General features: G+C 52.8%; 1 protein-coding gene across 5 annotated transcripts in view; it reads left to right on the forward strand.

Moving 5' to 3' along the window:
• The first annotated feature begins 1,025 nt into the window (after nucleotides 1-1,025).
• The window catches only part of LOC122372754 (polypyrimidine tract-binding protein 2-like), an 89,932-nt gene continuing 67,265 nt past the window's right edge, over nucleotides 1,026-23,692 (forward strand). For 3 of the 5 annotated variants that reach the window (XR_006254929.1, XM_043350296.1, XM_043350298.1), the window contains exons 1-2: nucleotides 1,038-1,239; nucleotides 22,878-23,022. Coding sequence is in view for 4 of the 5 variants with exons in the window: in XM_043350296.1 (XP_043206231.1) it covers nucleotides 22,915-23,022 (108 nt within the window). In the remaining variant the exon portion in view is untranslated. Of the gene's footprint in view, nucleotides 1,240-22,877; nucleotides 23,023-23,692 lie in introns of all 5 variants that reach the window. The other 2 variants (XM_043350300.1, XM_043350303.1) reach the window with 1 other exon arrangement.

The raw sequence follows: 23,692 nt of genomic DNA on the forward strand, positions 1-23,692 counted from the left end.
CCCTCGAAAATGTCGGCATTACCCGGCGCCTGAGTAGTTAACAGTCGGGCGGCGAAAGCTGAACGCTGGCGGTGTTTTCAATCATCTGGGACCGGCGCTGTGGTGCGCCATTGTTGTCTCACAGCGCCGAGCCCGCCGCGCGGAGCGCTAGTGGTGACGGCGCCGTGCCGGGATTTGATGAGCGAGGCGGGTGGCGACGCGTGGACCGCGTGAGGCTGAGACCGTCACCCTAACGCCTCCATCGCCGTCCCTGGCGGCTCTCAGCTGTCCCCGTCGCTCGCAGAAAGTGAGCCCTGCGTCCTCCCGGCCGTGTGCCCGTCTGCTCGTCTGCTCGTCTGTCTCGTCTGTCTCGCGGGTAAGACGCGGACGGTGAGGGGATCGCGAAGGTCGTTACGGCGCACCTTCTCGGACCGTTCCAGCCTTGACCGTCTGGGGCGGCGCGGAGCGGTGACACCCATCGCACTCCCACACAGGTGCCGAGTGGTGGGTAGGGGCGGCGGCAGGGTACCCCGAACGGACCGACCCGATACCGGCAGCCGGCAGTGGAGCCGTGCGGTTCCCCCAAACACAGCCGGCTGTCTGTCAGCCGTCCCGCGGCCCGTGTACCGGTGTCAGACACGCGGCATGTAGGTGCGTACCGGCGCAGGTGGGGTCCGCCCGCCGCCCCCGACGCACGGGCCGCCGGCCGGCCAGGGGTGGCCGACCAGTATGGTCCGCATTAGTCTGCGTTGCGCCCTCAATGCAGGTTTGCTGTGGATGGGGTGCAGTCTGCAGGTCGAACCAGAGCCGTTAAAACGCTGCCACTCCTTCCGTGACAACCCAGTTTCTTGAGATTACTCCTCGGATCTCCCTCTCATTCCCATCAAGTCTCGTAAAACGACCTACGATCGGCGGCCAATGCGGACATCGCCGATCCGTCTGGGTCCGGCCGGGCGGCCTGCGGCGTCAGCGGCGGCCGGCGCGGGTCGAACACCCCTGGCGGCGGCCGGCCGGCCTCGGCAGCCAGCGGGCGGCCGCGCCGTGGCGGCACTACGGCGCCGGAGTCGGTGCCGTCAGCGTCGGTCGTGCGTGGAGAGGGGGTCGAACGAGACGAGGTGCCGCGTGCCGCGCTGCTGGACTGTCTCAGACTGCCTGCGTCCCTCGCTGAGGGCTGGACGTGCACTGGTGATTCAAGTTTTTACTGCTACTACCATCGCTGCCGCCGTTGCTCCTGCACCGCCGTCGTGCCGTCTCATGATCGTGAGTTCTCACAGGGAGGCCCCGCGGGAGCACGGGGCGCGGATTACTGCTGATTTGGCGAGCGGGCGCCGGAGCCACCTGAGCCCACCGACCCTTATCGTGCTCCTTAGACAGCTGGGATCGAATTCCAGACGTCTGGTCGGCATGTTGCGAGTTGCGACCTCAGGGGTGTCTGGAAATACCGTACCCAAGGGAACTCGGTTCACAGGGGTGACCAGCATATCCGAGATAGATTTTGGGCACGTGGGTCTGGGATTTTATTGCCTACAACATCTGTGAACCTCTTGGATCTCCAGCGACTGAGAGCCAGTGCAGATGTGTCGGCCCTGGACTGATTGGTAGCTCAGAAATGGCGTCTCTCTCTCTCTCTCTCTCTCTCTCTCTCTCTCTCTCTCTCTCTCTCTCTCTCTCTCTCTCTCTCTCTCTCTCTCTCTCTCTCTCTCTCTCTCTCTCTCTCTCTCTCTCTCTCTCTGCCTCTCCCTCTCTCTCTCTCTCTGTGTCTCTTTCTCTCTGTCTGTCTTTCCCTCTCCCTCTCCCTCTCCCTGTTCTCTCTCTCTCTCTCCCTTTCCCTTTTATCCCTCTCTCTCCCTCCCTCTCTCTCTCTCTCTCTCTCTCTCTCTCTCTCTCTCTCTCTCTCTCTCTCTCTCTCGTTTCTCCCTCTCCCTCTTCTCTCTCTTGCTCCCTCTCTCTACCTCTCCCTCCCCTCCCTCCTTTCCTCTCTCTCTCTCTCACTCTCTCACTCTCTCTCTCTCTCCCTCCCCTCTCTCTCTCTCCCTCTCTCTCTCCCTCTCTCTGTCTCTGTCTCTGTCTGTCTCTCTCTTTCTCTCTCTCTCTCTCTCTCTCTCTCTCTCTCTCTCTCTCTCTCTCTCTCTCTCTCTCTCTCTCTCTCTCTCTCTCTCTCTCTCTCTCTCTCTCTCTCTCTCTCTCCCCCCGCCCTCGCGTGGCTGGTGTGTGGGTCGGCCGACTGACCTCGTCGCAGCGAGACCGTGCATTATGTCGGCTCTGGAGCGTCTTACGTGGGCCGGTCGCCAGCCTCCACGGCCGAGATGCGGAGAAGGAACTGATGAGAGTGTCTGTAGGGGAGGGGTGACGGAGTTCTGCCTATTGGGCTGCGTGCGGCTGTGGTCGGGATGGGCGGGGGGGGGGGGGGGAATGATGGGTGGTGGTGAGCTACAGGTGGTGACTCAAGCGGTTGATGCTCGAGCTAGAATGTGCTAACAGCTGCATAGAAATACGCATATTGCATGTGGAGAGAACCAAAGTCGGGCCTGCCATGGTCTGCCTCCACAGGTGGTTCGTTTGCAGCGGGAGCCATCCGGCCAGACTGCTTTGTTTGGTCGCTCATATCAGCGTCCGATGCTCATACCCCATATGGTCTCGGGTGGCACTGCCAGCTTCTAATCCGCACTAATCTGGACGATGTCCTCCTAAACGGTCCACACTCAGGACAGGTGCGATGTCCAAAGGTCTAGTCGCCGTTGATGATGGTAGCGACTAGCGGGTAGCTACCTGTGTTTAGCGGTATTTCCCCTCCTCACTGCGTAGCTGGTTCCAGAACCGACCCGACCCCGTCCCGGTGGGATGCCGGATGACTCACCTGAGAACTGCCGCGCAATCGGCGGATTACTCCCCGAAGGCGGTGATTCGACTGGATGTTGGATTGTCGTACAGTGGTGATTACTCTGTGAATCGCGCGTAACACGTCAATGTATTGGTGCACCAGTGTTCGCGATCTAGCAGCAACAATTGCCAGCTTGGTGACCGGATCTCGATCTGATCGGACTCGGTGAAAACGCTACAGTGGCGGTGACGATGGTCGCTGCCAAATTTGGAATCACATTACTTCTGCCTTATTAATCCTTTTCTTGCCTCGCCTTCATTCATTAACCGTACTCTTTTTTTTTGCCTTATTAACTCAATCTTTCTCTTAAAACATTCCTTTTCCGGACTCACATCAATAAAGTCGCGCTTACCTTGAGCAATTTCTGACCTTGATGACGATGTTCCAACAGACCCGCCCCCGACCACCCTTACCTGTCGCCCCAGGTCATCACCACCCCTCTCAGCACATCCCGGTGTGCTCCGTCGCCGCCGACGTTCTCCCGTCGCCGTCGACGTTCTGTTTGGGCCGTCGGACTCGACGGGCGGCCCGCCCGCCGGGAATCGATGTTTGTTTTCGCTTCTCGTCCCGGCCGACACCGGGCTGGTGGACCGAGTCTTTACGACCTGGCCACGGACGGCCCGTCCCCTGGGAATCGCGGAGGGGCGGGGCCGAAAGATAGGCGTGGTGTGTGGGAGAGGGGCGGGGCTGAAAAATGGGTGTGGTGCATGGGACAGACGTGTTTCCGTTACCTTCGTCAAAAGATTAACATGGATGAGATCGATGGATGGATGCATGTGTACTTTTTGATATACATACTGACTACACTGGTGTGATATTCTTTCAGCTGTTTGACAATCGCTCAATTCATTTGTATGATTCTCCCTTATTTGCTGTGAATCACAATTCATTTGTATGATTCTCCCTTATTTGTTGTGAATCACAACGTCTAATGAAGCTCTTAATCATTCATTCACTCGATTCACGGCCTATAACACTTTCAGCTCATTTAATCCTTGCCCGGTTTACCGGTGACTGTTCACTGTCCAGTGTTCAGCATCCCTCAGCTCGTTTGTTTTGCTGGGTTAGGCATCAGTAACCCACAGACCATAGCCCAACTTGTACATGTCCCCTTACATGTACCGATGTCGGTGGGCTCAGGTTTCCAGTACGCTCGTATTGGTTCGCTGTGTGGAATGTGCCCAGAACTGCGCTCCACTCCGCACTGGCGCTCATTGTGACGATCGAACACCAGTGTGTACTTGCTATTGTTGACCTTGGAAGAAGAGGTGCACCTTTATGCTCTACTTAGTGCCCCGTCGTAAACTCTTTTACTTTGGCAACGGCTCGAGAAAAGCATTGTTTGTGAAAGAATACTGCATCTTTTGTGGTCCATGGCATATAACTTGTAACAGTTTATGGACCAGAAGGTACGAACACTCATGAAAGCTAAACTGGATGACATAACGCGGCTTTTATCTTTAAAATGTAAAGAATGTTAAATAAGGGGTCTATTCAAGCAAAGCATACGCTTTGGTGCACCCTTGTTTACGTTGTTGATGCCGGAAATTGCAAGATCGGGGTTGATGATACATTTGTAGGCATTGTTGATAGTTATAGTAAGTCTGGAATATCATCATGACAGCACGTCTGGTAGGACAGAATTGTTACGGTTCACAAACTTTTGTACAAAAGGCTAGTGAACGGTGGGCTTTGGTGCAATGGAACATGGCTTTATGCGCTTTGGATCCTGGGTTCATCTATCCCATTGTGCTCATTACTCCACTTTCGGCCATTGTGAAGTTCTTTTTTCATGATAATTGGCAGTCGATTTTATAGGAACAATGCGGTTCCTCATCTGTTCACGAGATTGGAACTGTGACGAGTGTATTGTGCATTGTGCAAGTTGCAACTCGAGGGGCACTTTGCCCATCTCATGAGTTATTGTTTCGTATAAGTTTTGCTACCTTAGCTAATACGAAAATAGAAGTATCTTGAGGGTGATCATGATTATCTGTCTGAAGGGCATTTGTGATCCACATATGTTTAGGTCTCCGTTTCCGTCGGTTGTCTGCGTCCGTGAAATATGAATTATGGAGTCCGTCAGTGGGCGAGATCTGGATTCCTGGAGCCATTGCAAGGCGCTGTAAAGCGATTTGACGAGAAAATAGCATGGTGCCATGGTAACTCGGTAGATTTCACTTAACTGATCTCACTATTTATTTCACATTCAGGTCTGATTGCATACATTTTAATGCATTCTTGCCTTGTCGACTGTAATTCGTCTTGAAATTGTTGTTCATTTTCAGTTCTAAGAGTAAGAGACAAGAGGTGCATCTAAAAGCTTTCAATCTGTGCAGTCAACTATGGAAAGCTTTCTCTTGCTTCATCTTCCCTATCAGGTATTTCCGAGCGTCAAATTCGAGTTCGAGTGTATGGTATTTTTCTGAATGATTGCTATGTCTTACACTGAAAGAAAAAATGACACCAAATGGGGGGTAGGGTGACTCTGCCAAAAAGTCCGCCCCACGGGGGTGTCAAACAAACTCTCTTTTGGGGCATCATAACACCGTAATATGGTGTCCGTGAACGCCGTTTATTGGCGTACATGGACTCTTGATTTCGGAGTTTGGATGCCCCAAAAGAGAGTTTTTTGACACCCCTGTGGGGCGGACTTTTTGGCATGTCACCATAAATAGAGTCGCGACTCCCCTTAGGACTCTTTCTTTTGGGGTAATGATGCCCCAAAAGAGGGTATTTTGACACTCCTATGGGGCGGACTTTTTGGCATATTACCTTAAATGGAGTCATAGCTCTCTTGAATTACCCCCTACCGAGGTGCAAATGACACTTTTCTGGAGTGTTATCTTCCTAAAGGTGTCAAATATCCCTACGCGCGACGCGCTTCAGCAGAACCGTCTTATTTGGTGTTTCACCATTCTTCAGCGAAACAGCAATCCACGGTGCCGCCATTCACTGTTGTCACCGTGACATGTATAGATGTATTCCATTTCCATCATATCTTGAGAAATTCCAAAGTATTCTTCTCGGAAGATCTCTAGATATGACTTCAATGTCCACATCCGGTCTGCAAACTTTGATTTGACTCCAAGATTGGAATCTAATCAGTATAACCACGCACATTTTGTTTGTTTTTGTTTTGTTGGGTTAGGCCCTTTCGGTCGACAAGACCATTGCAGAGCCGGGAGGATGATAGGAATTAGGGGGAGACATTGGTCTGGGCAGGCATCCTAGTGAGTCGCCGGGGCTGAGCCCGTCCGAAGACAGGCCACCCAGCCCCAAGGCACTCACTGCACCCGGCTACGGGGTGCGCTCCCTCGGGAGCAGCGGTGCCGCTCCAAGGGAGCAGCCCGCATGAGATAAAGTTGCCTGTCCAGCCCGGAAGGGGGTGGCGGTGTGGAGGAGAAGGATTTCAGTATCCTGAGGATAGAAGCACGGATAGGTGACCACGCACATGCAAGTATTATGCTTTATTATATACAACATGAATCTTTTCACCGAGTTTTAGCCGTCAAAGCATTACCACACAATCATCTTACATCATACAGAAGTTGTGATGGGCCAGTCCTAAATCTCAAACTGCCAAACTGATGAAAATGATGAAAGAAAGACAAGGTACGTCAAACCTACAGACAAAAAGCGGAAAGTTCGACGCAAAAAAGACTGTCACAATCAGCGACATCTATGAGAAAAAGTAAAACTTTCAGTACCAGCACGATAGCAGTGCCACCTATATAACATCCGTTTAAAGGAGTCGTAGAGGAGTCTGAAACCTTAAATAGGGAGTATACTTTTTCTGTTAGAGTTTAACGTTCCCGTAATGTAACGTCACACTTTTGTTAGAGGGACATATCTTCAGCGAGGTATTTAGTCGTAGTTCTTTAAAAGAAAGCCGTACATCAATGGAAATTTGCAAAAGGGAGTGGTAGATCATGAGGGATCATTCAACAGGGAGTCGTACACCTTCAAAAGCGAGTCATACCTATATGTAAACTATATATAGGCGTCGTACATATCTTAAAAGAAAATCGTACCTAACTCAAAAGGGATTCGCACATTTCCAAAAAGGAGTTGCGCCTCTCGAAAAGGGAGTTGCACATTTTTAGGGCGAGTCGCACATGTTAAAAAGGGAGTCACTCATTTTCAAACGAGAGTCACACAGTTTCAAAAGGGAATCACTTATTCTCCAAAGGTAGTCACCTACGTTCAAAAGAGAGTCATCCTTCTTTGATGAGGAGTCAGATATTTTGGCAAGAGAGTAAAGCACCTTTTATGGGAGTCAAATGTGTAAAAGGAGTCTCGACTCCATGTTAAGTGATGCAATAACGTAGAGTCAAGACACCTCATTTTAACTTGACTCTCATAAAGGGGTGTCTTACTCCCTTGCTAAGATGCACGACTCCCTTTCAAAGATAGCCAACTCCCCAACAAAGGCGTCAACTATTGCCGTTTTGGTGTCGGACACCCTCGCAGAGCTCACTGATCCGATTTAAGGGTGTCATGACCCTCTCAGGAGGACACCATATTTTGGCTTCGTCGGAAACCGACGCCAAACGATGGGGTCAATGACCATACATTTTGGAGTCGGACACCAAAATCTAAGCACTCAGACTCTAAAACATGGAGTCGTCGTAGAGGTGGGGTGTCAAAATTTTTATCAGTGTAGAGGTGAAAAGACGCATGACAAACGCGGAATCTACGTGCGCCTACCAATATGATTAGTTTTGTAATTCAGTAACACCTTGCCTCTTTTTGATAGTCCCACCAGTCACCACAACCATGGGCTTTTGTTGATCGAACCTGGCCGAGATGTCTGTTAATAATTTTGCATAAGCGAAGTCTCAAAAGTTTGACTCTCTGCACAAACCGTTTATGAGTTATGATCTAAAATGCGCCAGTGCTCTGCAGTGCCCCGCTTTTTAAACGGAAATGTAGATTATGAAATTGTGATTTTAATTAATGGTCGGATGTACAGACTGCTGAGAGGTAGACAATAATATAAGCTCAGCTTGTCCTGTAAGTCATTTTTTTGAGCATCTGGTGACTGGTGTGAACCGTATGGGGTATGATGATTTTTTTTTGTTTCATTTCCTCAGGCTGTTGGACGCTTTTCATTTGCCATATGACCTGCTCGGTCCCCTGCATCCTAGTGTATTCATCACACCCCTTCCTTCCCCCACCCCACCACCTTCTCCCCATACCGGTGCGTGACTTCCGGCCGCAGCTCACGTCTCGCCGGGTAACTTCCGGTCGTCTATTTCCGCACTACCTGTCTGTGGGTGTCCCGCGGGGCCACCGCCGGGGGCCGGGGCTGGGGTCGCGGGGCGGAGACCAGAACCTCCATTGGCCTCCCACGGAGCACAGAGCGCTCTCAGAGACGCTACCCTCCTGTGTGTTTGTGAGTGTGATGAGTGAGCCGGGCTGGGGCTCACAGGTCAGACATACAGAGGGGAGGGGGGAAGGGAGAAGGATCTACCGGGACAAACATACGGCGGAGGGAGGGGACCAGGCTTACCTGGGGTAAATTTGGGACACGTTGGGACGAGGTGACTGGCACAGCGACGTGGAATCTGATGGATGTGGGCAGGGCTGCGGAGTCGGAGTCGGAGTCGGAGTCGGAGTCGGAGTCGGTCGGAGTCGACAGTTGTGACCGGAGTCGGAGTCGGAGTCGGAGTCGATTTTAGAAAACCGAGCCGGAGTCGGAGTCGGAGTCACCGAAAATCTGTCGACTCCGCACTCCGCAGCCCTGCTAGGTCTGCGGAGTCGGAGTCGGGAGTTGGAGTCGGTCGGAGTCGACAATTCTGCCCGGAGTCGGAGTCGGAGTCGGAGCTGGTTTTTGAAAGCCGTAGTCGGAGTCGGAGTCGGAGTCGCCGAAAATCAATCGACTCCGCAGCCCTGGATGTGGGTATTCAGGTGCACATACGAGTCTCCGACGCACCGAGGAAGTTCTGCACCCATATAACTGCCGCACGTCTCTGATTGATAAGTATGTGACTGAGCTTGGCAAACATGCTATCATGTTGTCATCCTCGTCAATATCATCGTAGGTGTATTTTATCAAGCAAAACATAACCGATGCAATGAAGAAAGTAACACCAACTGAAAAACTGCCAAACAGCACAAAGTAATTGCAAAAAGAAAATGTATGTCATCATAGGCGCATCGTGACCAGCGCATTTCACAGTGATCAACACAAGCACTGCAGCAAACACGCTTCTCAACTAATCAACAGACGGCTCGGCATAAACCCCACGCGCATCAACCGTGAGACAACGTCTTTGGCACCGCCTGAAATCAACAGAACCGCGTTCCCTTTGCATAGTCGTCGTGATGAGCGGCAACACCCCTTTGTGCGGCGCCCGTGGCAAAAAGTGTTGTCCCTTCTCTCACAGCCATCCGGATGACTTGCGACTTTGCGCTGCTGCGTCTTGTCGTTTGGTACTGGGTCTTCAATTGGTAGATGGAGGTAGGGTCGCACTGGAATGGGCTCGGAATGATGCCGGAATGGCCGTGGAGTGCATGCCGTAATATGGTATAGGGGTGGATCAGTGGAACAAGAACCAGCCCGATGTTCTCGTTATTCGAGTCAGCAGCAAAGAGAACCTTCTTTTTTATTCGAACAAACTGCAGAAACGGCTTCCCGTTGCATGCAAGCCAGCTACAAAGGGTTCTTCCTGTTTTATTCGAGTCAACCGAACTAAAGAGAGTCGTCTCTTCTGTTACATTTGAGCCACCTGTAGAATACCTCCTGTTGCAGTCATCTGCAATGTACCTCCCGCTGCAGCCTGCCCAGCTGTCAGGTACCAGGTACCTCCCTCTGCCTCCTGCCCAGCTGCATTGGGTACCTTCCGTTGCAGCCTATTCCAGCTGCAGAGAACACCTCCCGTTGCAGCCCGTCCCAGCTGCAGGGAGTACTCTCCCGTTGCAGCCTGCCCAGCTGCAGGGAGCGATGACGCGGCATCGGCGCACCTCACCTTTGCTGACCACAGCACCACCGGCGATCTGCCGCGTGCCTCGGCGGGGGCGGGGTCGACTTAGTGCACCGCCCCCGGTCACGGCATGTTTGCAAGGTGGATTGAGGCGCCGTGCAACGCGCAGAGCAAGACGGACGTGGCAGGGGGATGGGGCTGCAGGTGAGATTGGATTCCGCCGGGATTAGGATTGTTTGGCGATGGAAGTGCAGGTGGATTGGGTTCGTTTTGCAGGTGGCTTGGGTTATCACTGATATGAACTATCTTCAATCGCTTTGTTTTGTGACTTATGATTGTAGGTATGCATTTTACATACGGCTTTTTGACAGTATTCGAGAATCGAGAAGCCTTTCCGCTTTATCGGTGGCTTTCACAATCTGACAATATGATGCATCTTGAAGTTGAGCGTCTTACAAGGCCCATCATTTGCGACAGAGCGGCTGATTATTAGAAATCGACCACAACACCCAAATACGGTTCAATCGGAAACCATTTCTCTCAGAATGTTGGGCGGTGCTGACTCCAGGCTTGCTCGGTATTGGGCTGCGGGGGAGTGTCTTCCGTACTCGTCATGATCGTTTGATGACTTTTGTTGGCTTTTTGTTGGCGTGCCACGCGTAGGCTGAGGGCGTGACTTCAATGTCTGTCATCGGGCATCGATTTTTGCGACAACTCCCGCTGCATTTGGTCGAGACAGTGAGCGAACAGGTGGTGTGCTTTTATCGTTTTGAGAGGGAAGGATACTAGCTGTCACGGCCGTGGATTGAGTGCATTTTCTCTCGGCTGTCGCGCTTGATTCCGTGCTGTTATGAGAACTGACAGCAGTGGTGACCAGAGTGCATTTCTTTTCAATTTGCATTATGACATCTCTGCTGCATCATGCCCCTGATCAGTCCGCCCCCGACTAAATTGACGACGGTTGCCAGGATTCGTTGAAGTCTGACGTCACTATACCCCTTGTTACGTCACCTACATCATCTCACAGTGACGCGGTGATTCCGCTAGTGACGCGGTGATTCCATTTGACCGGAGTGCCGCCTGACTCGAGGTCGGTCGGCTGGCTACCCGTCCTGGAATTTCCTGACGATGACATGGTCAGAAGGTGCGATGACTGGTCAGAAGGTGCGCGCAACCGGAGGCCGCACCTCCGCTCATTTCCTCTGATGACTACGCCTTCATACCTGCCTGCTTCAATCGCTTAGTCTAGTCAGTTTGGAAAGTTCCTTGGTTATTTTCACGCATCCTTACTGTGTAGTGTGTAGCCATATTACGGCGTAGCTTTCATATGCGCGTTGCGTGCTCACGCGTCGCTGTGGCTGGTCTTCCCGCATTCCTGTCACGTGGCAGCTCCCTAGTGGCTCTGTGGTGACTGTGCCTGTGCCAGTGACTGTGCCTGTCCGCTGCAGACTTTTTGTGCGAATGGCGCAGCTCTTCCGTGTCTCTGTGACACCCCTGTCGCGTCTCGATGGCCCAGGTGGGCCTCCCTTGGTGCAGCCTTGCCGTGTGTGTCGGACTGTTTGGTGCCAGGTGCGCCGTCGGTAAGTGTAGCCTGCGGCCTGTCGTCGCGCGGACGGGGCGGAGTGCGGGCTCCGCCCGGCAGCGCTCCGCCCGGCACTGTCTGCCGATATTGTGTCCCCGGGGGCTGCACGCCTACGTTTGTCTGCCGCTGCACCTACCTGGCTGGACCCGCCCTCGCTGCTAGGCTCGGTCAGGGTCTGCGGGGCTTAAGCTGTGCTGAGGACCGGTTAGTTAGGAGTGGCGTGGTGCAAGCATGTCTGATGTCATTACATAGCCACCGGCGACCGTGCTGAGAATGGTGACGGCAGTTCGTCGTTTGCTCTGCCTGAACTGTCCGGCCCTCCCACCGTGCGTTTGTGTCATAGGCCACCTATCGCCGACTGGCGGCGGCTGTCAGTTTCAGCCGTCCGCTCAGAGATGGCGCTAGCTGTACCTGCTCCGCCGGTCCGCCGCCCTGCCTCCACCGCCCGCGTCTGCAGCGTGCAGAGGGGACCCTGGGAGGCTGACGGGCGGCGCTGCAGCCCCTTTACGGCCTGGTTGATGGCTCTGCTGGCGACGGGAGATGTCTGGAGACGTGCAAGGCACGACCCAGCTACGCCCCTCCCCGCCGAGACCGCCATTTTAGACGTGCTCGACGCCCCGGTGGTGGTACGCCCCTCCTGGCTGCCGGGCCGCGGTTACAGCCGCCGTATGCCCCCTGACTCGGCTACGTTACCCCTCTTGAGGCGGTGTATGACTGCTAGGTGACTGGGGACGGGAGGCTGATGAAACGGGGGTGAGAGGTTGTTGGGACGGGAGTGGGACGGTAGGGCTGAAGGACTCGCTCAGCCTTTTTTGTACTTTGGAGCGGTACCGAATGAGGAATGTCTACGAAGTGGGTCAGGGATGAACCGGCTCGGCGGAATGCCGGTTGTCGATTCCTCGCTAAATCCGCAGAAATGCGTCTGGTTCTCCTTACGACTTAGATACATCGCTAGAATACCAGGGACGCTTTGCGGAGTGGGTTAGTTTGCTGAAAATACCAGCCGGCTATAACAAGCATTCATCGGATCAACAGTATGTCGGTACACGTCTGGCCTTGTTTCTCTTGGGTTTAATGATATCATCGGCATTGTGCTGTAGATCAATGGTCGCACCAAAAGCGGTGTCATTGGGTGGTGGGGCAAGTTTTGCACGGGGCCTTTTTGCACGCGACTGCTTGAATGAACGTGGGAGGGGTGTCGTGGGCTGACCAATTGTATGCTAACAGCTGCGCGGTGACATCACCTGTCGGTCTCCCGTCGGTGGTCGTGAACAGAGTCGCTTACCTTGCAGGGTCTCTGATGGCAGCTCAATCGAAATGTCATTTTATCTCCATGAATGGACGGTAACTGTATCTGTTCAAGCCCTCAGGTGGGGTATATTTGGGGAAAGATATCGCTGTACCATGCCATGTCATTTGAAGCGCTAACATTTCCTAGGCATCTGTAAAACAGTTGCTATAAACCCCCGGTACAGCTGGGTCCCGGCTGTAACGCTCTCGCCCGGGCGATGTGCTCTTCGAGCTATCGATGACATCAACTCTTCTATTGCTACTCCAACTTAACAACGCTTACCTGATGCAGTTGTGCGTCGTTTTTGTTTGCTGCGCGATCGCGTCACTTTCGTCACAGCCGCGTCATCTCTGAACAGCGCCGCGTCATCGGTGGCGATCGAGCGACATCGAGCGGCGCTCGGCGCGCCACAATCGGCTCAAAATAAGTAATGGAGAACCTCATTCTGTGCAGCCAGTTGCCGGATGCGATATATTGCCGCCGTATTTGACGGCAGTCGTCCATAGGCCGTGCGACGTCCGTCAAATATTGGACGCGCTGCCCAGTCGCCGTAGAGCGCTCGGTAATTTTCGGGATTTGACGCCAGGGTCGTGCCGCCGGGGCGGGGGCGGGGGCGGGCGCTCTGTCGTGCCGAACGGTGAGATCATCGATGATTTCCATATGGGCTGCGCCGCTGCACTGGTCCGGATTCGGCCGAGCCCCTCGTCATGGCTGATTGATGGCCAACCGGGCGTGTGTGGAGGCTCCCAGGCGAGATTTTATCAGGCCTGCTGCTTGAGGATTTTAGTCCGCTAATTCCGCCTGTAATATCTGTGAAAGAGTTTTGAAATGCTAATCAAAGTATGTTATTGAGTTTAATATGGTATACTAATTAACTGCTATCTACATCCCGCCGCAATGTTTTTACGAATTGTTTTGTCTCAGTTTGTCTCGATTCACATAGCAATGGAACATTTGCGGTACCTACCTAAAAAAGAAACCTTTATCTTAAAAAAAAAAACATTTACCTACTGACAGGGCTATACTGTCTGCGCCAGTATCGTCACCAGCACATCATCCCTTCGGCCTTCACTGCGCCGCGCCGCGCCATGTGCCGCACTGCGCCAGGATGGCCGTCGGCGCGGCTATTCGCGCCACCGATGCCGCCATATGTCCGCCAGGCTTCCTTCAGCGCGCGAGTGATGTGGCCAATCGGGGTCGAGCGCACATCGGCCCTGATTCCGGCCATAAACGCCGCATTCATCACACCAGCCCGAGCCGTCCTCCCCTGCCGCCCGGCCCCAGCCTGGTCCCATGGGACCCCGACCGAACGACCCGCCCACCCCACCCCAACCCAGCCACCGGCCGCCCGCTGCTCCGGTCGTCCCTGGTCCCATTTCGGTAATGTCCCGCTTCGTCTCTGTGGATTTCCAGACGCCACTGGCCCTCAGGTGGTCTGAATATCGTCCGGCGATGCGTGACTCGGACAGTCGTGCTCCAGGTGGTTGATTTTTTTAGGGATGCGTGGTTGGGACGGTCGAGGTCCGTCCGTCCCTGAATTGGTGTCAGACCGAACACGGCAATGAGGGGAGGGAACTCAGACCTAGGCCGACCCTGTTTTCAAACACCTACCAGAGTCCGCACCCGAGCTTGAATTTGTGATCTTCGTTTATGATTTCTCGAAATAAGGACGATCATTGGGTGCGCATTGGACCGACGAGGCTCGTTGTTGCCCTCGTGGTCTAGACTAACAGGTTTGCCACGGCTTCATCAAATTTGGATGCATTCTGGGTAGATATTACTTGGCCATTAGGTCCCATGTTCACTGTTCAATATTCATCGTCGAGCCGGTCTAGCGCTTATTTTCGGATAATGGTATCGCTCCCAGCTCATGGATTATGTTTACCGTCTTGGGAAACTCTTGAATATTTACACAGTCGAACGTTCAGGATACAGTTTCGGTGGCTGACGGCAGGTTTAGCTTCGCTCAGGCTTTTATTACTGGGTCCCTAGGAATACCTCTTGTGTGGCTCGCACAGACTCTTGGTTAATTGAGCGCACTATTGTCTAGCGATTGCTATCGATTTGCCTTATTTCCTCTCATGTACCTATTCAAGTAATTGAGCAATAATATGAAATGCTTATCTTACTCTTGGATTTATGTGTATATGTTGTACTCTATCCTATTACCACAATGCAGGACAGCATCCACCCTTCGGTCTCTGTCTCGGTGGTCCATTCAGTCTGCCCGTGCCGTCCCGTTTATCCCATGTCATCCCGTTCAGTCTGCCCGTCCCATCCCGTTTATCCCATGTCATCCCGTTCAGTCTGCCCGTGCCATCCCGTTTATCCCATTCATCCCGTTCAGTCCGTGTCATCCCGTTCGGCCCGGTGTGATCCGGTGCGATCCCCTGCGACGTCCGTCGGTCGTCGTCTCCGGCCCGGTGAGGGATCGTCGCCGCCGACGGGGGATCGTCGCCGCCGACGGGGCTGGCGCTCGGCGGCCGGGAGGGGAGCGGTTCGTCTCACCTGTATCGACCGGGCCTGCAGGGAGGCCACCCGACTCCGGTCCGAGTCTCCGGAGCGGAGGGGCGGACTCGGGCGGCACAGGAGTGCTAAAGGACGGGAAGAAGCTGCGTCTATGGTCATTGGTCACCAGAGCTGGGAGTGCTAATAGCGTGCACATAAACGTGATGGAATGGCTATTGATTAACTGGAAAAAAAACATGGGTGACTGAAGAGTGAAAATGAAACAATTCTGTCATTGTTTAGGGGAAAATAATTGGCGCGGGGTTGTGATGCTGTAAATTGTTGTCCTTGTGTTTTCTCCACGTATGCCTCCTCAAGCACTCCTACTCACGATATCCTTCAAGGTCAATCTTTTATTGCGTCTACTCTCCTAAGACCCTGCTCCTATTTTACCCTGCCCCTTTCTTTCTTGAGCTCATCCCTCCCATTCCTGGTAAGTCACAGCTCGTCGTCCTGGTATGGCGATTTTGATGTGTCTGGCGGCCAGACCTAACAACGGTGTTATTTTTTGTTATCTCATATACACCAAGAATGTTATATACTTTGTATGCGCAATACTGATTACGGAGCGAGCGAAGCGAGCGTAGTCTTTCCTTAGATTAACGGAAATTTCTGAGCATGAGCGGCCGGCCGTGCGGACGCTTTTGCGAGGCTTATATCTCAGCAACCACTTGACCGATTTACACGCGGTAATTTTTGTAGGGTAGCTTCATTCCTTCTACCAAGTATTGGACTATTCCCGATGCATGTGGGTGACCCCTTATGCACGTGCCACGTGCAAAACGAAGAGGTGTCAGTTTTGTAATTGTTGCAATATCTCGGTAACTACTTGGCCGATTGCGCTGAAAGTTGGCATGTAGGTAGGCACCCACTAGGCACTGCATATCCATGTGCCAGAGTTGGGGTGCTGCTGCACGTGCGCACGTGCAGGGGTCGTCTCCAGATCTCGAGAACGGCTGGACCGATGGCGCTCAAATTTGGTAAACGGTTAGGGACCAGTTAGTAGGGTGCCGTGCACAAGTCAGTTGGGACCCTTTCTGCACGTGCGCACGTGCAGGGTGCCGCTCCCAGATCTCGAGAACGGCTGGGCCGATTGTGCTCAAATTTGGCACATCGCTAGAGACGGGTTAGTAGGGTGCCGTGCACAAGTCAGTTGGAGGTACCCCCTCGAAATTTCGCACGTGCAAGGCCCACCCTCTCGCTCGCTCCGTTAGTCGCCCCAAAAGGCGTTATACTGGTATCAATTGCTGATAATGATGAAATGTCCGCTTCCTTCTCTCTCACACCTGGCCTCCCGTCTGTCCGTCCGTCCGTCCGTCTGTCGGTCTGTCTGCCCCAGTCCCAGTCCCTGTCCCAGTCCCAGTCCCAGTCCCAGTCCCAGTCCCAGTCCCAGTCCCAGTCCCAGTCCCTGTCCCAGTCCCAGTATCAGTCCCAGTCCCAGTCCCAGTCCCTGTCCCAGCCCCAGTCCCTGTCCCAGTATCAGTCCATGTCCCAGTCCATGTCCCAGTCCCAGTCCCTGTCCCAGTCCCAGTCCCAGTCCCAGTCCCAGTCCCTGTCCCAGTCCCTGTCCCAGTCCCAGTCTCAGTCCCTGTCCCTGTCCCAGTCCCTGTCCCAGTCCCAGTCCTCCCAGTCCCCATGTCGCTGTCCCAGTCCCTGTCCCAGTCCCAGTCCCTGTCCCTGTCACAGTCCCTGTCACAGTCCCTGTCCCAGTCCCAGTCCCAGTTCCAGTCCCAGTTCCAGTCCCAGTCCCAGTCCCCATGTCCCAGTCCCTGTCCCAGTCGCTATTCGTCCGTCCGATCCGCGGGGTTACCGGTCGGTCACCAATGAGGCTGCGGTGTTTCATTGCAGCCAATCGCGGACCGGTGTGACGCTCCGGTGTCGGTATCGACATGTCGATCGATGACACCTAATTGTAGAAATCCTGATCAATGGGAGAGATCCTGATCAATGGAATCTAATGGCAGATATCCTTATCTATGAGGGAGATTCTGATCACTGGCACCTGATGACAGGGATCCTAATGAATGAGGAAGATCCTTATCAATGAAGGAGATCCTTATCAATAACTTTTAATGACAGATAACCTAATCAATGGCACCCAATGGCAAATATCCCGATTAATGGCGTCCAGTGGGAGATATCCTGATCTGTGATATTGGATGGAGAGATCACGATCAATGACATGGTGTTATTAATCCTGATCAATGAAAGATATAGGTAGGTATGTATTTATCAATGGCATCTAGTGGAAAATACATATTGAGATAATAATGCACTAACCAAGAGATCTCGATCATATCAATCAATACTGCCTAATCCGAGAACTCTTGAATCTGATTTGCCAAGACTTCTGTTGAAGTCAGTCATATCCGATAAAATGATGACAATCATTTATGAACGTCACGGAGTTTAGGAGCTGTTGACGCTATTGCTCCTTTTTTAGAATCGTTAGTTGCTTATCTTTGTTATTTTCGTAGGTTATTTATCCGGTATATAGACCGTAACGCTTCGTAATGCATATGCGATGCATCAGTTTACAAGCATAATATGCGAAACGTGTTACCTCTTGGAAAAAGCCTCGAATGTAAACGTATTACCATTTCCATAAGGGGTCCATTAGAGCGTCCCAATCATACCTTATTTACGATGCGGCCGCCTCGATCTGTGTTATTGTTTACTGCCGGCCGTTTACCGCTGGTACATACATATGTGAGTACCCGGACGGGCGGCCGTACTCGTGTTTTATTAACGGACTGCGCCATGTTACGAGGGCTCCCCAGGGAGGGGAGGCGCGAAGTGCTGTCCTGCGCCCGACGTATGACCGAGTGGGCGCCGCCCGTATCGGTCACAGAACTGTTGCATATTTGACGCGCCGCATTGGTCGCCAGTGGCACAGCGAGGGGTGATGGACGCAATGCGTCAATATTATCGGGCTCAGTGGAATTGCGCTATTAAATGTGGTCCGCGGTGTGTACGTTATTTTGCTTGGCGATCGAAGGATAGTGGTATTATTGTTTTATATCCTGGGATGTTCAATGTTCATAGTTACCCTGGAAAAGCTAAAATGGCGCTTATTGCCGTCGTTTTAAAATTACAATTTATGCGGAAGCATATAACGTTGTACCTACACGAGCTGATGGCTGATATTCTCTTCTGTGATGTTGTTCAAAGTAGGGACCCCTCAGTTCCAATTTTATTAGATTAATTTCCAGTCCTTGCTGCTGGGTCTGAATTAGCACTCTGGGGCTCCCGACTGACAAACTAATGAGATAACAAGCCAGGCAGCAGACCGGAATACAAGCAAGCCTTAGGTGAGCGCCTGTGGCTAAATCCACTCGCGTCAATACCCTGACGCTGAGATAAGCTTCAGTGAGTCATTTTCGAGTCCACTCGCTGGTTTATGCTGCCAACGTTATGATGTGATTTTCTATATGATATTCTTACACCTGTTGTGCGATTTTTACATCTAGCTTGACATCAGACTAGCATCGTCATCACAATTCACAAACAAAATGATCTCTCCCATCTTCCTGCTGTGAATCTTAGAAGCCAAGTTAGTCAACATAACTCGCCCAGGCCACCATATTCCGCTATCCTCTCGAACCACGCCTATCGCCTACCGCCCTGACGGTCCACCGTCCACCGCCCCCGCCCCCGCCTGCCTCCCACCGCCCACCGTCCACCTTCAACCACCCACATCCCACCACTGCACCGCCCACCGCCCACCGCCCTAGCCGCCCGGGTCTCCCAGAGATTGCACCTGTCTGCCGGACGGACGAGCCAGCCGCGTGCCTTGCAAGCCGAGCGGCTGTGGCGCGCGTGTCCCGAATGAGGCCCGTGACGCGTGCCGTGGCTGCCTCCGGACCGGACCAGCGCAATGTTAGTCGCGACGAGGGCTGTCGTGGTCGACGGGAGGGCTGGTGCGACCTGTGGGGAGAGGACGCCAGGTTGGAGTGACTGTTGTGGGCTGCTCGAGGGACGGTCTAGATCATCGATATATGACATCATAACCTCAGCTCGAATACATACTATTAGCATTCATTTGGGTGTTTTTTCATGTGCAGTTTCGGGTACAATTATAATTTTCGGTGCTTTTTGTAATTATATGTAAAGGCTGAGATGGTCTGGATCATTTTGCAATTCTGTGTAACGCTTTTATAGTTACATTCAGCAAAACACATTTCCGATAAATGAAAAACACTTTGCCCCGCGGTAGGATGCACGGAGTATATCTTTTCTAACCTTGTTTTTCGAAGCGAAGTGGACTCGAGAGTATCATTCCAGGCACACTCGCGCTGCGTTACGGACTATGTTTGGCCCGACGCGCGTATGTATACTTCAGGTAGTGTAGCTACCGTGTCGCAGACGCTAGCCGGCTCTGTAGCTCTGTATATTCGCAGCCCGTCTGTTTGTGCGCCGTGCGCGGGGTGCGTGTTTGTAACGCTAATTGGGACGTGCCAGGCGCTGCTTGTGTTGGCCGCCGGCCGCCGCTGCAGCTGGGGCGGCTCCCCGGTGGAGTTGCGCACCGGGAGCTCTCCTGTAACCCCCCCCCCCCTCCCTCCATCTCCACCGCCGTCTGTTGATCCGAGTTCTCCGCTGTTTATGTCCCGGACCGGGGAGGGGTCGTCGCCGCCGTGCTGTCGAGACCGACGCGACGACAGCGCGCTCGCCGGCCGGTCTGTAAACCGACGATCCTCACCGGCGCGGAGAGACGCCGCCGCCAAAGGCGGCGCTCGCTCCGCGTATGTACCTGGAGCAAACTAATCCAAATACGAAAATACACAGACGGGTCATCTCCGGCTCCGGGACCGGCGCTCTGGGGCGGTGGCCGTGGCTGTGTGGTGTAATTATGAGCCGGCTGCTGGTCAAAGGCAGTAACAAGGCGCGCCGACCAAATATCACCGGCCTTATTGCGCTCGGTCATAGGGTGCGCTGCGGGCCGAATGGACCGCCGTGCAGTGGGGCGGGAGAGGACTGGGCTGCTGCGGTGTCACTGCTCTAGAGAGAAGGGATTTGGATAGTGAAGAAGTGAGAAGAGTTGGAGCCTTTCAATAGCCTGTCGGATAGGTCCAGAGTCTACTGAGAAAATGTTGTACGAGTATTGGCTCATTCGAAATCGGGTTCAAATAAATCTCTTATTTGAATGTCCAGCGAGACGAAAGTTGAACTATTTTGCTTCAAGAATATGTTGTTAAAATGCATGTTTTCTTTGTTGCTGTGAAAAGGCGCAAGTTTGACGTAAAAATAGTTAATTTAAATATTTTGTTATGCATAAGCAAATAAGCAAGTAACATTTCGATATTGGTTCCTGGCTGGCCTCGTTTGTGCGTTCAAATAAACTAAATATTCTCCCTCCCGTATTGACAAATGGCGCGTGCTGCGTATGCCATTCATTTATCTATTTTCTCTCAGTCCGCCTGATCCCCAATCTCGAAGGTTATGAATCTCGAAATTGAGTGGCGACAGCTGTGCAAACTGGGTGCGTTATTTAGTTGCCATCGAGGACGAAGCCTCCAGTTGCCGCCACTGCTGGCAGGTGACGGCCGTAGTCGCTGTTCGATTCAGTTAGGTAGGGAGAGGATGGCTGGTTTCTCAGAAAAATAATAATTTATCAATCACAAATGTGTGCTAACCTCAGCTCACGTTTCATACATTCAATTCAATGTGTCATTTTTTTTTAGTTATTAGCTTGTTGATGCACGATAACACTGCCGGAATGTCAGTTCAGCGTCAAACTTACATTCCTTTCAATCAAAGTCCTAGAAAGTCGTACAGTTTTGATATTTCTTTTACGGAGCTCCACAGCCCTCTGCATCCCCTCTTTCTTGACTCTTTGCGACCCTTTCCAACCCTTTCCAACCCCTCCCGACCTCTCGGGCCCCTCTCACCTGCCCCTGGAGGTCGGTGCTGTGGCTGTATAGGTTGGTGGCGGTGCTGTGGCTGTATTTTCTCGGCGGCGAGGTGGGATGGATGGTCGGCCCGCTGTTATTAGTGGACCGGACGAGTGTTTTGGCTGACTAATGGAGCCCCTCCGACCGACCCGGCCCCCGCCGCGGCGGGGGCCGAGCGGCGGCCCCCGCCGCTCAAACATCCCAGACAGACAGCCAAATGGCGAATACCCTGACCCCGTCCTAAAGCTGGAATTGCCTACACCTTACTACCTGCCGCAGCTGGAGGAGCAGCCAGAATCAGGTATAGACAGCGATAGATGACCGTTTAACTTTCTGAACAGTTTGTGGAATAACTTGTAAGTGGATTTTCGAATGGTTCGACGAGGTAGTGTCTAGCGAGTACATAACCCATTCATGATAACCACTGGCCCGGCTCTTGTGACCATAACCCGTTTTGTGCGGCCGTCTACTCTGTGGCGCCGTACTTCGTGAGAGCGGAGCGGGCCTCGAGCAGAGAACGGACGTTTTTCGACGGTGTCTGTCATTAATCAGTTGAGATTGATGGCACGAGACACGGTTTGGTCCGTCTGATCATGAACTGGGACTATGGGATCTGTGTCGTGATGGGAGTGGGAGAAGTATCGACCATGGGACAGCTGGGCTGATGTTTTTTAGTTAGTTCATAATTCGATCTGTTTCCCTGCGAGTTTGTGCAATGCAAATTGAAAATGATCCACAGACCACAATCCTACTCGTTCTTTTACCTTTGATACCCGTCTCGAAATGCCATATGGTCTGTATCTCTTGGTTCAGTAGGTACAGCACCGTGATGCGTGGAATGTTTATGCACGCGGTGTTTGATGTTTTTAGCTATACTTTTTTAAGAGGCGTCCAACCCAAAATGATCATGTTTCGCATAACTTCTCTCTCTCCCTCGCCTCTCTCTCTCTCTCTCTCTCTCTCTCTCTCTCTCTCTCTCTATCTCTCTCTCTCTCTCTCTCTCTCTCTCTCTCTCTCTCTCTCTCTCTCCCTCTCTCTCCCTCTCTCTCTCTCTCTCTCTCTCTCTCTCTCTCTCTCTCTCTCTCTCTCTCCCACCCTCCCCTGCACCCACGTGACGCCTTGTTAGGTCACGTTGCGCCACGTCACGTCACGAACGACAGTCGTGACCGTTCACTCACCCCGTCACGCTGCTCTCAAGACCGCGTCGGACTCCCGAGGTGCTTTTGTTTCTCGCAGTGTTTCGCCCGTCACCGTTCACACGCACGCTGCCGTGAAGAAACAGCGCTGTCCGCGAGGGTTTGAACTGAGAGCTGTGGCAATGTAAATTCTTAGATTTTGAAATACATGTCTCGGAACTTACGAAGTTGTATTGGGTTACCTCCGACTTGTATATTGTATAGGTGTCAGTTTTGTTTACGGGAAATGTTTATTTATTTGGTGGTAGCAAGCCTTAACAAGCTAAAATTTCAAGATAGGTATATCAGGCTAGGTATTAGGTATATCGTGTTTTGTCTTTGATATCCAATAGGAAGGCATAGCTCTTGGTTTCGCATCATCTTGTCCTAATTACTGATGATCCACTTCTCGCAACACATGCCCCTCTCCGAAATATTTATGATCTTACAAATCTTAAGGTTCGCACAAGAAGGTGAAAAATCTTGACGAATGCAGGCGCACCTTCCAGTGTTTTGGGCTGGATGCACTTGTGTCCTTACTCCTTACTCTTGCTGGTATAGTGCCTTGCGTGCCATGCTGACCCTACATGTGCATGCATATGTGCGTGAGCGAGCTGACGGTGGTGTTCTTGCTGTTGCAGGTAAGCGGCCGCTGCCTTCGGTAGCGCGCATGAGACTATGAAGCGTCCCGCTGTCGAGGACTTCTTTCCCACGGTTCAGCCGCAGACCTTAGCTCTGATTGGTCCAGATCTAGCCGGACTTTACCACTACACCGCCCTGATGCAGGTAGGGCTTACGCTTCGACGATGCACCAACCCCAAGCAAATGATATACTTAAGTCCCACAACCTGTGACTCTTAACAGGTTGTGGGACACTACTTCCTGGTCTTGTTACTGGCTTCCTCAAGCCTTAGCTCGTGAATTAAAGAAAGAATCGTCTTTGAGCAATAAGGCGCGTCAGACGTGATCACTCATCAGTTCTGATTTCAAACCCTCCTCGTTGATCTCCGTCTCCGATAACCGATTAAGACAGCATACAGTGCACTCCATCGACACATTGCACCACGGCGGCGTCGCACGGCCCAGCCAAACGTGAGCCACACTCCGCCCGGCCCAGCCAGCTGCGCGCCGCGCTCCACCCTCCCCCAGAGCCGCTCCAGGCTGGTCGTGCAGCGTTTCTGCGCACCACAGCTCGGCCCGCCGCTGCACGCAGTGTGATTGGTGAGGTAACTGGCCGGCCAAAGTGGCGCAGTAAGCCGTGCCGACGAAACCGGCGCAGCTGAGACGATCGCGCCTGTGCTGAGTTAGACCACGACTGTTCGTTCATCACGATCAGGTGCCCGTGGAAGGGGTGGGGGACGGGGCAGTCGTATTGGCGGTGTTATTCTTCTCGGCAGGAGGGATCACGAGTCAGTGTGGAGGTGTCACGCATAGAGCGATGCAAGTTCCACTCACG

The sequence above is a fragment of the Amphibalanus amphitrite genome, unplaced genomic scaffold (genome assembly GCF_019059575.1).
Source record: "Amphibalanus amphitrite isolate SeventyFive unplaced genomic scaffold, NRLGWU_Aamphi_draft 001396F_arrow, whole genome shotgun sequence".
NCBI classification, from domain to species: domain Eukaryota; kingdom Metazoa; phylum Arthropoda; class Thecostraca; order Balanomorpha; family Balanidae; genus Amphibalanus; species Amphibalanus amphitrite.